This window comes from Lactuca saligna, chromosome 5 (assembly GCF_052625555.1).
Source record: "Lactuca saligna cultivar CGN05327 chromosome 5, ASM5262555v1, whole genome shotgun sequence".
NCBI classification, from domain to species: domain Eukaryota; kingdom Viridiplantae; phylum Streptophyta; class Magnoliopsida; order Asterales; family Asteraceae; genus Lactuca; species Lactuca saligna.
Window position 1 is genome coordinate 34,026,787 of NC_136421.1, and position 15,862 is coordinate 34,042,648.

The 15,862-nt window shown below is 34.6% G+C and overlaps 3 protein-coding genes across 4 annotated transcripts; 1 reads left to right on the top strand and 2 right to left on the bottom strand.

Annotated features, from left to right (window-relative positions):
• Nucleotides 1–5,436: 5,436 nt before the first annotated feature.
• LOC144997031 (putative arabinosyltransferase ARAD1) lies at nt 5,437–7,571 on the top strand. Its single transcript, XM_078956848.1, has 3 exons — nt 5,437–5,677; nt 5,868–6,940; nt 7,020–7,571. Exons 2-3 carry the CDS (start codon nt 6,071–6,073, stop codon nt 7,539–7,541), a joined length of 1,392 nt encoding a protein of 463 aa, XP_078812974.1. The 5' UTR covers nt 5,437–5,677; nt 5,868–6,070; the 3' UTR covers nt 7,542–7,571.
• A 1,490-nt stretch (nt 7,572–9,061) lies between these two features.
• On the bottom strand, nt 9,062–10,784 carry LOC144998546 (uncharacterized). 2 transcript variants are annotated; one of them, XM_078958291.1, is made up of 7 exons: nt 10,649–10,784; nt 10,192–10,380; nt 9,987–10,120; nt 9,763–9,901; nt 9,589–9,687; nt 9,423–9,512; nt 9,062–9,301 (listed from the first exon to the last, which is right to left on the bottom strand). In XM_078958291.1, exons 2-7 carry the CDS (start codon nt 10,378–10,380, stop codon nt 9,167–9,169), a joined length of 786 nt encoding a protein of 261 aa, XP_078814417.1. In that variant the 5' UTR covers nt 10,649–10,784; the 3' UTR covers nt 9,062–9,166. The 2 variants fall into 2 exon arrangements, with proteins under 2 accessions (XP_078814417.1, XP_078814418.1); XM_078958292.1 differs by having other exon boundaries at nt 10,192–10,393; nt 10,649–10,767.
• Nucleotides 10,785–13,683: 2,899 nt separating this feature from the next.
• On the bottom strand, nt 13,684–15,290 carry LOC144998371 (uncharacterized). The gene is made up of 4 exons (XM_078958151.1): nt 15,163–15,290; nt 14,938–15,038; nt 14,326–14,843; nt 13,684–14,193 (listed from the first exon to the last, which is right to left on the bottom strand). Exons 1-4 carry the CDS (start codon nt 15,270–15,272, stop codon nt 13,831–13,833), a joined length of 1,092 nt encoding a protein of 363 aa, XP_078814277.1. The 5' UTR covers nt 15,273–15,290; the 3' UTR covers nt 13,684–13,830.
• Between the last annotated feature and the right edge of the window lie 572 nt (nt 15,291–15,862).

Here is a 15,862-nt window from a genome sequence, read left to right on the forward strand (position 1 = left end):
TGTCCTAGTGACACTGATTTTAGTATGAATGCAGGTATGTATAATTAGTTAAATATTTTATTATTTAAAAGTATAAACTTGTGTTCAGAGTATTTTAATAATCATGTTGTGTGTATAGTTTGTATATCTTTGATGGGTTGATATACTCGATTCACTATAAACAATGCTCTGATACCAAGACTTTGGCCCTACTCGCCGAGTTGGCCCCACGACTCGTCGAGTCCCGAAATCATGAAAACGCCAAGACTTTGGCCCTACTTGTCGAGCCTTACAAGATGTCACACCCTAAAACCGGAACATCGGAAACGTTCTGGGGCGGAAGACGTCATGTACAGTATCACAAAAAAGCATAATAATAAACAAGTAACAACATCATCCATTGCATTAATAATATAATTTAATACAAGTGTGTTCTGTATAGTTATAAGACACCAAAAATACAAATCAAAATAATAGATGAGTCTTGAACGTGCTCCATCTTCTCAAAACTTGGCATCAGTACCTGTCTACTGATGAACTAAGAATACAAGTTATTTTGAAAGAGTTTATCAGCTTTAAAGTTGGTGAGTTCATAAGCATTTTAGTGTCATTGTTTATACGTTAATGTTTGTAAGTGTTCAATGTATAAGTTTGTAAAAGTTTGTAGTAAATGTTTGTATCTCCAACAAAATCTATATTTTCTACTAAAAAGTATCCTTCTACCAAGGCATCTAATGTTTTGTATGTTTGTTTCTTGTAAAAGTGTGTTTTTTCCCAAGTGTGACCATCATTAACTAAATATAGTTTTTACATTACCGTTTATGTGAGAAGATCACCATTTGAATGCAATGGGAAATAATAAAGTACTGTAGTGTTTTATATAGTAACTACTGTTGTACTAACTACCTTAAACCAATTGTTAATTAAGGTATAATGTGATATGATTATAACCATCCTTCATCGACTAGTAAACACGACGCTCGAAGACGTCGAAATGGTATGACAATATATAAGTTTAAAAGAGTTAAAAGAAAAGGTTTGGCATATAAGAACAAGTTTGATAAAGAGTTTAGTATGTAAAAGAGTTTGATAAATATTTTGAAGTATTTTGAAATCCATATGTTTGATAACAGTTTGAAAGTAATAGAAATCTATCAGTTTGTTCGAGTTATTAATCACATGTGATTGATATAATAACTAAAATGTTTCAAATTGTATCCCCCTCCCCCTAAAAGCATTTAAAATCATTTAAAAGGTAGATTAAGGGGTGTGAACTCACATGTAGTGAGTAACTCAAATGAAAGATCGATATAGGATTGTTGGGTGTCAATTGGAGTCTTGAGCACCAATGAATCCTGTTTAACATATAATTACACATATATGAATACATTTAATGTATATAACCACTAATGGTGATAGGGACACACCTTAGGGACATAAAACACTTAGAATTAAGTGTTACTAACACATATGGTTGCACATAAGGGGTGTATGGCCCTATATTGGAGTGTAAGGCCACAAAATCATGGGTTTTGTGTGTGTGCAGCTGCACACTCACTATGAAGTGTGCCAAAAATGTGTCCAAGCCTTAGGAATGTTCTAGGGAAGGCGTTTGACCATTGCTTAGCTAAAATGGGAGTTTAAAACCATGTTTGAGCCTAAAAAGAGTGTGTGCGGCCATACACACTTGATGATCATATGAAATGGCGTTTTTCATGCATAAATTCAAGGGTTCTTAGCTTATATCAAGCTATTCCAAGTGTATACCCGATTTAGAGGCTTAAAAGTGTAGTTAAAGTCCAAAAAGTAGTGTGTGTTCTTGTTGTTCTTGGTATTTTTGAAGATCTAACACCAAATAGGTGTTTTCATGGATCAAATCAAGGGGAAAGGCTAGTTAAAGCCTTGTATTAACGATTCAAGGAAGCGACACTTACTTGATTTGAAGATTTGAATAGAAAAGATGGTTGATACTTGAGAGAAAACGAATTCTAGACTTGAAGAAGTGGAAAAGTTCTCAAAATGACCAAGGATCATATATATACGTGGGAGTGTGAGGTTGTATTGAGTGTGCGGCTGGGATGGGTGTGCGGTCGTACACACCTTGTGTTGGTGTGTTTGGCTCATTTTCAAGGTGTTACACTCACAAATACTCATCCCAAGACCCATACCTAGATTATACTAGGCTTAGAACACTCAAATAGACCATAAATCGTGCTAAAATATAGCAAAATGAGTCTAACTTTGATAGATTTGAATGTTTGTACAAGCTAGAAATTTCGAGTTGTCACACAAGAGCTCGCTGAGTTCTCCTTTAAACCAAGTCGAGACCTTCTACAACTAACTCGCTGAGTTCATCTTCATCCAAGTTAAGTTGTTTCGTCCATGACTCGTCGAGTCCATCTTCATATGGTTGGGATATTTCCCTGGACTTGCCAAGTTCTGTTCTTGAACTCACCGAGTTATATGATTTCCAGGTCCAGTTTCACATCTTATCTTGTTGATTCCACTTCTAGATTTAACTAAATCGATCAAATCATAAAAGGGTTGTTGAACCATACCCTGAATCGTCGAGTCCCATGAACGACTCACCGAGTCCCCTAAATTCTATGTCCATACAGTTGATTTCCGTCGGGTTTAACACATCCAAAACATAGATCTAGCCTCCTAGGGTCCATAATATACAAAAATTTACAAACTTGACGTTCATGCATAGGGTATTTGGCTCAAATGGATCTAAAATGGAGTCTACAATATGCACGGGGCTCTTATGGCAATAAAGTTGGCACATTTATGCCATAGGAACCCTCAATGGTTCTAGATCTGAAGTCATACCCCTTTGTAACCACAAAATCCTGAATATGGCACTTCTAAGGCTTAGAAAAGGTAGAAATGAACCCTAACTAGATACCCAAGAGATAGATGGTCAAGGTTGAAGCTTTTTACCTTGAATGAACTGGAAATGAAGTAAAACCTCTGGATCTAGTTGCTTCTTCTAGAACCCCCAAGCTTCTACTTCCTTCTCCAAGCTTAAAACAACCAAAAAAACACAAAAATGACTCAAGAACACTTCAAATGCTTTAAGGTTTCGAGTTAGGGCTTTTCTGGACTGGGAGGGACGATGGAGGCTGGGTTGGGACAAGATAAGGTGTTTAAATAGGGTGCAAACCCTAAATATTAGGGTTTCTTCAAGACAGTCCTACTCGCTGAGTCGGGCTCTCCGACTCGTCGAGTAGGTTACTTAAAACCCGCATCCAAAGTCTAGTCTACTCGACGAGTTGGGCCTCCAACTCGCCGAGTCCAGTGTAAAAACATATGATTATTTAAATTTAAATACGTACCAGGAACCGGGTGTTACATATTTTCCCGACCTTAAAGTTCATAGGGCACCTTCCCTAACACCATCACCCAAAAACTCCCCTACCCATGAGCATCGAGAAAAGAAGACATGGATAAATGATCCATCTCACCCACCACTACCGCCCACTGACCCATCAATTGACAAGGACCAAATTATTAGTGACTTGCAGAACGAGATCGGTCAATTGAAAAATGAGATTTGTCAATGTCGTGAGTAGTTGCGGTCTTAGGAGGAGAGTTTAGTAGAGCATGAGGCTACTTTATACATGGTTCTAAAACGTATCAATAAGACTCTCGTATATGATGTTGGTACCTCGAACAGGATGGAGGTATATTTTTAATTATTTCATCGTTTATAGTCGTTATGTTTTTGCATCCGTTATAAGTATATATTATTGAACAGTATAGGGATACTACAATGAAAATGAGTTATGGGAGCATGATTATGTCTTAAGTAGCCTCGAAAAGCCACTGAATTTCGACCCTGAACAACCACTGAATGTCGGCCCTAAACAGCCGTTGAATGTCATCCCTGAGCAGCAGTCTCCCGTTACTCACCCGTCGAATGTAACAGAGATTCTGAGGGATGATTACAAAACACTAGCGCAAGCACCTCTTAGGCGATCTAAACACCAAAACGTTATGTCCATATGGTATAAGTCGTCATGGGTACAAATGAAGAGGAAAGGTGTTACACGACAACAACCAGCACCGTTTGACAATCTTGTAGATCCTACCGTACATATTGTGTATAAAGAACGAGATGGTTCTCTGTTGTGTGCTCATAATTATTTGACCATTTTTGTTGCACTTGAGTTTTAGACACGGTTATATGTGGATAGTCATGGATGATGGTTGTCATGTGATGTAAGTAGTATAACTATTTGATTATTACATACTATACTTCTAATAATAATATTTACTATACAACAAAAACAAAATTAACTGGCAACACATCATGATGTGGATCTTACTGTTGCTAGAGCGTAGAGCGGATGATGCTCGGTGGACGGTGGTGCCATCAGCTTTCAACACTGATGCATATGACTAGAGTGACATGGCTGACGGATCCATTTACCCAGCTTGGGCAGAGTGTGATACAATATAATTTTCTTTAGATTACATTATCTGAGTATTTATATACTAATTACTTATTTCTAACATTTTTGTAGCTTTACATCCCAATCAACATACGACAAGCTCATTGCTTTTTGGGTTCTTTGGATTTGAAGACATTCAAAATGACTATATACGATAGTCATTAGAAGGGCAGTTACTGTTCGAAAAATGAGGATTGGTTTATAGGTCTGAGAGCTCGCATCCACAAACTGGTAGTGGGAGTCAACGACTAGGGTACTGAACCAACTGATTCAATCCCACAAACTGGTAGTGGGAGTCAACTACTAGGGTACCGAACCAACTAGAAAATGCCCCAAACGTACCACAATAGATTTACAACAGAAAGGATTGTGAGATGTTTTTGTGTTGGTTCCTGGAGGCGTTGATTACCGAGAAATCGATTTTTGTAGAGGGTAAAACCGTTCCATGGGCTTTGGGTTATCAAAAACGACCAGCGGAAATTGTTTGGGATACAATAACAAAGGTAATTTAAACATCATATTTGTAATACCACCTACAGACACATCTTTTATTTAGGATATGTACTTATTAGTTATTTGTTGATTTTAATTGCATTTTATATTTGATAAAACAAAAAAGTATACGTCTTATAAAAGCAAAACTTATATATTATATAAACTCAAAACTTACGCTAAAAAAAATCAAATGTTACATGTAACTAAAAAAAAAACTATACTCCGGAACCGTACTTCGAAATTCCGAAGATCTCTTCGGAACAAAGGTATTCCGAAGAATGTGGTTATTTAAAAAAAATGGTCATTTTTGTCAAAAAAAAAAAAAAAAAATCATTTATAAAGATTAGATTCTTAATTTCCCTTATTTATACGTGTCAATTTAGTTTTCCTAATAAAATTCCATTAAATTTTGGTTAATTACTCTTAAAAAAGTAATTATTTATTTATTTATCGTTTTTTTAGTTAAGCTTGTACATTTGACATGTTTAACGTTTTATCATCGTTTTTTATGCATCCATCGCACATTGAAATCACATTCCATGAGCGTCTTCTTCCTCCGTACAGAATACAGTCATCCCGTTTTGAAAACGTAGCTCGCACTTCCAGTAACAGAGATGAACACCCTTCAGAATTTCACTAGTTCGCGTTAGATAAAGAAGGAAAAACCCACGAAATTTCACGCTCTTTCATTTCACCCAATTGAATCGATCTTATCCATATTTCAGGCCGATCGATTCCACTTTCAGGTAATACTTTTACTTACACATTCATTTTCTCTTTGTCGATATTGATTCTAAATAATACCCTATCTTCAAACATGGATTTTAACAGTCGAATCTCTGGCTATCTCTATTGCATGAAACAATTTTGTTTTATTGAGATTGTTTATACGAAATGCGAAGCTATTTTAAAATTAGGGTTCCTTTGATTTTTCAGGTTGTTTGTGTTCTTGAACGGCGACACAATCAACGACGGAGAATTTTTAACGATTTCTACTTGTCGATATTTGAATCGAGAATTTGAGCTTCAAAATTTTGTTCAATGCTCATTAAATATCATGAGAAACAGCTAAACCTTTTTAGGGTTCCATCATTCGATTTAGTTAATGGGCGTTTGATCTTAAGCAATCGGCTGCTGCAATGCCTGAAAAGGATGTGTTCAAATCCAGGTTCCTCAAATCCCTATTCTTCATCACACTTTTCTTCCTGATCCTCTCATTATTCCTCCTCTTTAGATTCAGCAACACATCTTGGATCAATACACCATCTTACAACCTAATTCTTCTCGACAACACTGAAAACACCGACCCAATTCAACTTAAATCAATCCCTTTTCCACCTTCACCAGATTCATGTAACCCAAATCAAGCACTACTAAAAGTTTTTATGTATGATTTACCTCCCGAATTCCACTTCGGACTACTAGGTTGGAAAGGAAAATCAAACCAAATTTGGCCTAATGTGAGTAATTTTAGCGAAATCCCATCATACCCAGGTGGATTAAACTTGCAACATAGTGTAGAATATTGGCTAACACTTGATCTTTTATCATCAACAACAACTCCAAACATACATAATAGACCTTGCACTGCAATTCTTGTACAAAATTCATCCCTAGCTGATATAATTTTCGTCCCATTTTTTTCATCTTTGAGTTACAATCGACATGCAAGGGTTTACGTAAAGGGGAAAAAAGACATGAACATGATTTTGCAAGAGAAATTGGTTAAATTTTTAAAAGGTAGAAACGAATGGAAACGATTTGGAGGGAAAGATCATCTTATTATAGCTCATCATCCTAATAGTATGCTTTTAGCAAGAAAACACTTGCGTTCTTCAATGGTGATGCTTTCTGATTTTGGAAGATACCCTGTTCATTTTGCTAATATTGATAAAGATTTAATTGCTCCTTATAAACATGTTGTTAAAAGCATCAATGCTAGCAATTCACTTGACTTTGAAGAGCGAACCACTTTGGTTTATTTTCGTGGAGCAATTTATAGAAAAGATGTACGCTTTTTGTCCCTTTATCTGTTATTATATCTCAAGTTTTTTCCAATCTTTTTTTTTAATGTGATTATTAATATAGGGTGGAGTGATTCGTCAAGAACTATACTACATAATGAAAGATGAAAAAGACGTTTATTTTTCTTTTGGAAGTGCACAACAAGGTGGGATACGTACATCATCTGTAGGAATGGCAACTTCTAAATTTTGTCTGAATATTGCTGGGGACACACCTTCATCAAATCGTTTATTTGATGCAATTGCTACTCATTGTGTCCCTGTTATAATCAGTGATGAAATTGAATTACCATATGAAGATGTTCTTGACTACTCAAAATTCTCCATTTTTGTTCATTCTTCGGATGCATGTAAAAAAGGTTACCTTTTGAACCTTCTTAAGGGTGTCAAGAAACAAAAATGGAGACAAATGTGGGAAAGATTGAAGCAAATTGCACCACATTTTGAATATCAGTATCCTTCGAGACATGGTGATGCTGTTGATATGATTTGGCAATCGGTTTCTCGAAAAGTGTCTTTTGTAAATAATCAAACTTATAGAAAAAATAGATACCGAATGTCACAAGAGTTTTTGAAATCACATTAATAGTGTAATCGTGATATATGTGCTTTATAATGTTTGCTTCTATTGCGAGTATAAGTTTTTGTTTTAATTCGAAACTAAAAACTATCGATCATACAAAAAAAAAACTACGTAAATTAAATAGAGTCTACTACACACTTGTATTTAGCTTTGGTTTTAGAATGAACAAGAGAGGGAGAAAGGAGCTTAAACAAAACTATGGAAATCAAACAGACCTATAGAACAACTTTGTGAACTTTGATCAAACTTTTTCTTTTCATCTTGTGTTATGAATAGGGTCTGAACCTCTTCGAATTCTTCTTTTGTTTGATTGATTTGGATCAAACATCATCGCGGGTGTTGGTGCTATATTCAATTTTGTATTATCCATTTGTTCTTCAACTTTGAGAACACGCGAATTTCTTGAAAATAATCTTTCTTCTCCCCATTTTAGAGCAAGGTCGATGCTTTTAAGTGGAGTGATGCTTTCTGATTGTGTAGATAGAAACATGATGCAAACAAGGATTATCATCACCTTGTAAGTGGTAATGGTAATCCCCATGGCTGAATAGAGAGAGAGAGAGAGAGAGAGAGAGAGATGGTGGTGTTGTGATTGTTATGGAGTGGAATATGACTGTTACATATAAGGTAGGGTTTGATCTTTTATGAGATTTGGATGCAAATAAAGATGGAAAAAGCAAAGAAGTAGATTCATTTCAATCATATGCATATCAAGGGGATGTTCTTTATGAGTTTCTGACAGGTTTGAATGAAAAAGCAACTTGGGACATCAATCTTGGAATCTTTATAGAATTTGTTCCCTATTTTTACGTCATCTTCACTTCTTTGTAAAGTAAATGAAGGGTTAAGTAGACAAGTTATGTGTTCTCCATTATAGAATCCAATTTCAACTAACCTCGTTAGCAAGTAAGAATCCATAAGTGATGTGTTAGCTTCGGAATTGGTTGATGTGGACTAATAAGTTTTTCTTTTGTTTGTTGTTAACAATTTAAATGGTTTGTTTTGATTTTTTTTTTTTTTTTTTTTTTTTTAATTGTGAAAATGTATCTTGGCTGCAAAAGCTATTGGAGATTGCTACAGATGCAAGAAAGCTAGATAAAGGAAAAGATGAGGGAATAGAAACATCTTCAAAAAAACAAGAGTTTGCTTTATGCTCTCTTAAACTCAACTTTTGAATTCCAAGCTCTTATATCCATGCATTCACAAACCAGTCTTTGTTTCTTGTGACTTAATATCTTGCTTTATGCTTTTCTTTCTTTCCCTATAACCATTTGTTTTTTTGCAAATTCATATATATATATATATATATATATATATATATATATATATATATATATATATATATATATATATATATATTCTCTTATGGGTCCCCCATTTATTTTTTATTTTTATTTTGTGATTCTCATTTAATCAAACACAATATTAAATAAATGGTCACACGTCACCACAACCAGAATATATATATATATATATATATATATATATATATATATATATATATATATATATATATATATATATATTTCAAATTTCATTTTTTCATACAAATAACATCAACAACACTTCACAAGTCATGTTTCTCCATAGATATATATACTATTGAAGTGGCTAGTGGGTGGGGCCTACTATGGGTAATTTGGCACTGGTATGACAGGTGTCGGTGACATGGCAGGTCCTGGTGCAATGGTGACTTGCAACCCTCTATGTTGCCCTGAATGAATCATGAATGCCACGTCAGCTGCCGCCAGTGCTTCCCTTTCCTGCTTATCGAAAATAATAATTTATATTTGTTTTCGATAACAAATCTTGAAGCTTTTAATTTATATTGTGGGACATAATTTTATTTATTTATTTTTTTTTTAAAAAGTTTTTTTTTTTTACCTGGGATTGCCTACGGTGCTGCAATATACTGATTGCCCAAATCATTATGTAACAAGGAAGAAGAAACCCAGCTGCCCGAAGCACGAACAGCTGCCCGAAATCATATAAGAATCATCAAGATGTGAATTTATCAGCATATAAAAAAGTTTTAATAAATTCGACTTACAGCAAAAAAGGCAGAAGGATCATCAACATCATCATCATCATTATCACTACCACCATATCCGATTGTGAGAGCATGCCTCAACAGCAAAAGACCCATCAACTGTGACAAAATTTCCATAATAAAAATCTAATAATATATTTGAATTTTTTGATTAAAGAGATTGTAATCGCTTACTATGATAGCAGCTGAGCGACAAAAAGAAGCTGCACTGGTACTGTTGTCTTCGTATTCATCATAATTATTCTCAGCTGCCATAGGCAAAGCTCGAGGATCATTCATGTCTACAGGTGTCCCAGCAATAGCCCAACTTCCGCTGTAAAAGAATCAAATCGATATAGAGCTTCTTTCGATTAATGATAACAAACTAAGAATCAAGGATGGGATAAGATATAACATGCCTGATATCAATAACGGTGTCTTGTGATTGAGGTGTAGGAGCAGAATAACCAGATTTGTAAGGCTGATGACAGATTTCACAGATTATATCTCGTTTTTCATTGCACCATCGCTGAACACATTTTCTATGCGCAAACTGTAAAATATGATGATGATTTTAGAATAATATCGAGAAATTTGTCTTTCATAAATAAAGAAGAAACTTGCCTTGAGGCTGCCGCTGCAAGCGCAAGGAACTTCTAGGTTTTTGATGCTATCTTCCTCCTGGCAGATGCGGCATTCAGTTGACGGAATCAATGGCTCTTTCTCAACGGATGCCTCGTATTCCGTTGTATCAGTCGGCAGATTAGCAGCGTCACTGAGCTGATCAACACGCGAAATTAGATGGTCTTCCATCTGCAAAACCACACTTTCATCAATATCGTTAAATCAAGTTCTAGTTACGAAATTTTGGGGAAACCCCAAACTAGTTTGCTGCGTACACGAATCAGAAAAACCGGCTATGTTGCAGAAAATCAGTCGACAAAATACACAATTTACATACGTAAACATCATAGAAACTGAATAAAAGCAATAACGAACGATAGTCCAAAACCCTAGTACAATAGGGGAGCTCAAAACACAGAAATAATACGAAATTGAACTAGAATCGAGTGTTGAATACCTTAAAAGAAGGATCGAGTAGGTGGAATTGGTGTTGGACAGATGAAATCGTAAGTTTGATATTGTAACTCTGGTCTGGTTTCAAAATCTAGGGTGTGAGCATATTGATTTGGGGATATGGATATTTTGGATAAAATACAAGAAAATGGATATGCAATTATGGGATATTTCGCATTGTTTGACGCGGTTCAGACGTTGACGAATCTTGTTCATTTTTCACCAAAAAAGAAAGTTTCAAAATACGTTATCGATTTACCAAGAAAGTGTTCTTCGTACATGCAAACAATCGGTAAATTATATACGTATAAACAGCTACTACTGTTTTTAAAGGGAAGATTAAACTCTTATTTTTAAAAGGAAAATGAATAAAAGAGTAACAACTTGTTACTTCTATTTGCATTTGTTTATTTTTTTACACCATTAACATTAAACCCCTTATTTTATGTTTAAATTATATCATTACCATCATTTGTAGTAGTTAACATCCAATTAGCATATACGATGAAATCTATATGACATATGAGATTGAAAAAATGATTTAAGTTGATGACCAACATGCCGGGCTTAGGACGGTGCAATATGTGCATGAGAAGAGAGCCCAAAATTTGAAGGGGCCCAATTTTTTTATATACTATATAACAAACCGTTTTTTTTTTTCATACCGAAACAGTTCAACCTTAAACTGGTTCGGTTCAAACCGGTTCCGTCATAGAAAACTCGAATCTATCTAAACCAGATACACTGGTTCAATCGGTTCTAAACCGGTTTGATCAGTTTGACTACCGGTTCATGGTTATTAAACCGGTTTCAATGTCTAAAATCTCGAACGGGTGCAATATGGCAGTTCGGTTCTTGAATCGGTTCGGTTCACAGTGGACCGGTTTTATGGTGAACCGGTTTACCGATTCAGTGACCGGTTCGGGTCCTGAACCAGTTTATTTGTGTAAGCCTAGTATATGGTATGTCCGTTTCAGCCCAAGCAATCCAACAACATTATAACAGCGGTAGTGAAGCACAACGCCAAACCAAAGACAAAAGTGCACGAAGCAGCGATTGATTGCAGCAAGCCAACAACATCTTAAAAAAAAAAAAAATCGATTGCAACAGTAGCAATCCTCCGATACAACATATTTTACTATTCTAGATGAGGGTCGATCACTTATTTACTTTATCAATGATTCTTCTTCATTCTTGATTCTTCGTAATCTAATAGATTATGAGAAATTAAGGAATGAGGAATAAGGAATTAGGGATTATGATTTGTAAATTATAATTGCCAATTCAATTGCATACTTGAATCAGTTGAATGATTGAATGAGCTATAGATTAAATATATTATCAATTTTTCGGATTCATGGTATGTGTAATTGTGTAATTGTTTAATTGTGTATCTTTTAACTGTTTAATTTTTTAGATTCTTGAATGGTATTCATAAATGTTTAATTGTTTATCAGTATCTTGTATTGTTATTATGTTATATTATCATATTGAAATTTGATTGAATGATTCCCAATGTGAAATAGATTATTAAAAACAAAATTAAATTATGAGATTATGTTTATTGTATAATTGTTTATCAGAAATTTGAAATTCAGAAACCGTTTAAAAAATCAAATTATGTTTATTGTTTATAAACTTGTAGAGATAAAGTTTAAACAATTATCAGGTAGTAAAAACAAAAACAAAAACAAAAACAAAAACAAAAAAAAATAGATATAGAAAGGAGAAAGGCGGATGATCTTTTTTATCCATCTCGTCCTGACCATTTGAATTCTCAGAACCGACCCTGAATTGACCAATTATCTCTTTTGTTCATATTTAATCTCATCTTTTGTTATACCATTGACCATTAAACTATTATTTTGTGTTCAAAATAATCTTACCAGTGACAATAACTTGTATTTCTAGTTTCAACTTTTCAAATCTTAGAATACAATTGTTACAGCCAAACCCTCACTAAATATGATAATCTCGAAATGTGATAACAATCAATTTTTTTATAATCGAAAAGTGGTGTCGTGTTTTTAACTGACACAACACAAAATAATAATTTTTTATATAACACGAACACCACACGATATGACGCCGCCACAGATCAAGCCGCGACTACCATCCTCTTCATCTTTCTCCCTCTCGTCATGGTCAATACAATGCTTCCACAGAATGCGCCACAACCACCATTCTCCTATTTTTCCTTCCTTAGCCCTGATAGTATATTATACATTTTCTTTCTCTTTATCTTGAATTATGACCATCACTGGGCTCCTTATCTAGAAGAGTCAAACAAGCTGACGACGTCCATCACCGATGCACACCCTTCAAAGCCTAACACACCATCCATAAACAAAGCTTATTCCCACAACCAACGATGCTTCTTCATTTTGTCTCTCTGCTTTGTCGCCCTAAAAACACGACCCTAAATTCTTGGTTTTGAGTTGAAACCCACCATGATCGTATCGTCGCTTATCCATTCTTTGGTACATTATATATTTAAGGGGTTGGTTTTGTGTGAATTAGAGGTACCTTTCCATTGTGGTGTTTAATAAGATTAGTGCTTACAACTATAGATACACAATGTATCTTTCTATAATATAGTGATTTAGAGATAGGGTGGAGTTGAAGGTATAGGTGGTGGTGGATGCCTCTTCAAGAGGAGGATTGTGGTAGAAAAAGGTAATGAGTTTTAGGATTAGGGTTAAATGGGGTATTTATTTTATTTAATAAAAATTGTTGCTAAAACTATATTAAAAAATAATTAATAAAAATATTCAATCAAAGTTGTAATAGTGATTTTAGATCAATTTAAAAAAGAAAATTTTAAAACACAAGAAATAACAAAAAAAATAAAAATAAAAATAAATAAATAAAAAAAAAATAAGAATCCAACTGCAAACAGGTACAAACTATCATGAAGTGTTGCCGCCATGTCTCTTTTGACAAATTATAATTTTGTCTAAAATATGCACCAAAACTCTAAATTATATAATGGACCAAATTTGCACTTTACTCAAGAATATATCTCAAATTTGACCCAAACCAAAAAAACTTTATATAAACACAAGTCAAAAGCACTGCAGCCTGCAATCTGGGTCGGGTTTGGGTTAAACGTCTGACCCGACTATACGAGAAAAAACTTACATTACGTCGATTATGGCCTACATTCCAAAAAACACATAACCATTTTTATAACAAGGCGTTGCTAGAAGAAGGAAAACAACCAGTATATAATAGCGACTTCATCTCTTCTTGTTCTGCAAAATCACCACCATAACCACCTTCTATGGCTTCATAACCGCCATTATCAACACAAGTGCTAGAACACGAAGATGGCGACTGCCTGTAAATAGTAATTGATGTCGAAGAATTATTCCCAATTGTCTTCCTCTTCTTGTAATTCGCTTTAAAGCAAGCTTGTCTTAATCTTTTCGTGTTGTCTTCAAGTTGTAAATCCGGGATTTCTTCCATTTTCTTTCTTTCGTTCTCCAGTCGCATGATTGCTTCTTGTAGCTTCTCTTCGACTCCATTCCCTGATGATTTCTCCAATTCCTGCTTCAAGAATCCAATTGGCGAACAAGATTAGTGACAAGAATCGATGATTACTAATTAACACCCTTTAATTGGATTAAACATTTGTAGATAATAATCTTCCGATCTTTGAATAAACTGGAGTTTAAAAACCTGAACATTATTGATTAGAGTTTGAAGGCTCATAAGTTTGCGATGAGGCCAACGACGAATGCCCAATTCCCTACACCGTTTCTTCAAAAGCGTTAATCCGACATTAAGTTCTTTTGCAGCTTGTGTTATCGGCATGTAAAAGAACTGTGAAATCGTCTCCCTGCTTAACGCCATTCTGGACGGATAATTAGAATCACAACCACCATTATTGCCATTGCCATTATCACCTTTCTGATCAAGCTTTTTCTGCGGTTTCTCATAACCAGATCTTACCATCTTTGTCTCCTCTTTATCGTCAATGTTCATGGGCGCCATGATCGCTGGTTGAGTTTGAGTTTGATGAGAAAACCCTAATGTGTTCGTTATGTGCATTTCTTGATTTGGAAAACCTAATGAGTTCATCAATGGTATTTCTTGATTTGGAAAGCTTAACGAGTTCATGGTGGACATTTCTTGATCTGGAAACCCTAAAACATCATCTCTTCCAACCAAGAAACCATTTTCATAGAGCGTAGGATCTACACATGTAAAACATATAAGATCACGAAAGAACGAAAACCCTAGTCTGGATTACATGCATGATCAAATTAACTAGAAATTAACTTGAATCACCTGGTAGGATTTCCATGGAAGAACAGATTGGATTCTTTGAAATGATATCCATCAAATAAGTAGGATCAAGATCATAATTACTACATCCTGATTCTGGATACCTACATATCAATCCAATTTGAACATGAATTGAAACCTATGTTCTTCATTTCTGATCCCATTACGAAATGTTGATGAAAACATGATTAAAAACAAAAAAAAAATAATTAAGTCTTGATTACGTACCTAAAATCAAGAGGAGGCAATTGGTGTTGAAAGGAGAAAACTTCGTCTTCTTTGGGAATGATTTCATGGTTTGACCACTCTATTATTTCCAAAGGATTTTTACTTCCCATGACTAGATTTGACTTATACATGAGATGCTAGAACACACTTGGAGGATTATGAGGTTTTGATATTATTTGTTTCTGAATGGATATATAGGAAGTGGAGAAGCCTAAAGTGATTGTACATTTGTAATTAAGTAATTAGTGGTTCGTTAATGTTAATTTGATGTTAAATGCTTATTCCTTGACGTTAATGTGAAAGTAATTAATCATGTAATTATTGTTGTGAAGATCATGCGCCGTTCTATATTAAAAGTTTGGAGATGAGTTTCCGTATCATAAAAATAAAAAATAAAAAATAAAAACTCATTTTTCTCTAGTCGTCGCATAAGTGTACAATAGAAACTCAAAGACTGATTCAGCCACTTTTTATTTAACCATATGTAGATAACTTATGCTGGATTCGAACTTGAGAATTGTAATATATATAAGTTGTAGGTGTTACAGATTAAATCAACCACTTTTTATACATCTTATTATAGTTGAGCTTAATAGTGAGGGTCTGAGGGGTGAAAGAGTAATTTTGTATGTGAGGGAGTTGCATGAAAATATAAAATCCTAATCTACTATCACTAACGGAAAATTAGTGGTGGTGGTGG

Excerpts from the sequence above, each read along its gene's own strand:
- LOC144998546 (XM_078958291.1), bottom strand. The coding sequence starts at position 10,380 with ATGGAAGACCATCTAATTTCGCGTGTTGATCAGCTCAGTGACGCTGCT. Across the intron at positions 10,121-10,191 it reads CTTGCAGCGGCAGCCTCAAG|TTTGCGCATAGAAAATGTGT; the intron begins GCAAGTTTCTTC and ends CATATTTTACAG. Across the intron at positions 9,688-9,762 it reads GTCGCTCAGCTGCTATCATA|TTGATGGGTCTTTTGCTGTT; the intron begins GTAAGCGATTAC and ends ATTTTGTCACAG.
- LOC144997031 (XM_078956848.1), top strand. The coding sequence starts at position 6,071 with ATGCCTGAAAAGGATGTGTTCAAATCCAGGTTCCTCAAATCCCTATTC. Across the intron at positions 6,941-7,019 it reads GAGCAATTTATAGAAAAGAT|GGTGGAGTGATTCGTCAAGA; the intron begins GTACGCTTTTTG and ends TTATTAATATAG.
- LOC144998371 (XM_078958151.1), bottom strand. The coding sequence starts at position 15,272 with ATGGGAAGTAAAAATCCTTTGGAAATAATAGAGTGGTCAAACCATGAA. Across the intron at positions 15,039-15,162 it reads TTGCCTCCTCTTGATTTTAG|GTATCCAGAATCAGGATGTA; the intron begins GTACGTAATCAA and ends ATTGATATGTAG. Across the intron at positions 14,844-14,937 it reads TTCCATGGAAATCCTACCAG|ATCCTACGCTCTATGAAAAT; the intron begins GTGATTCAAGTT and ends TTACATGTGTAG.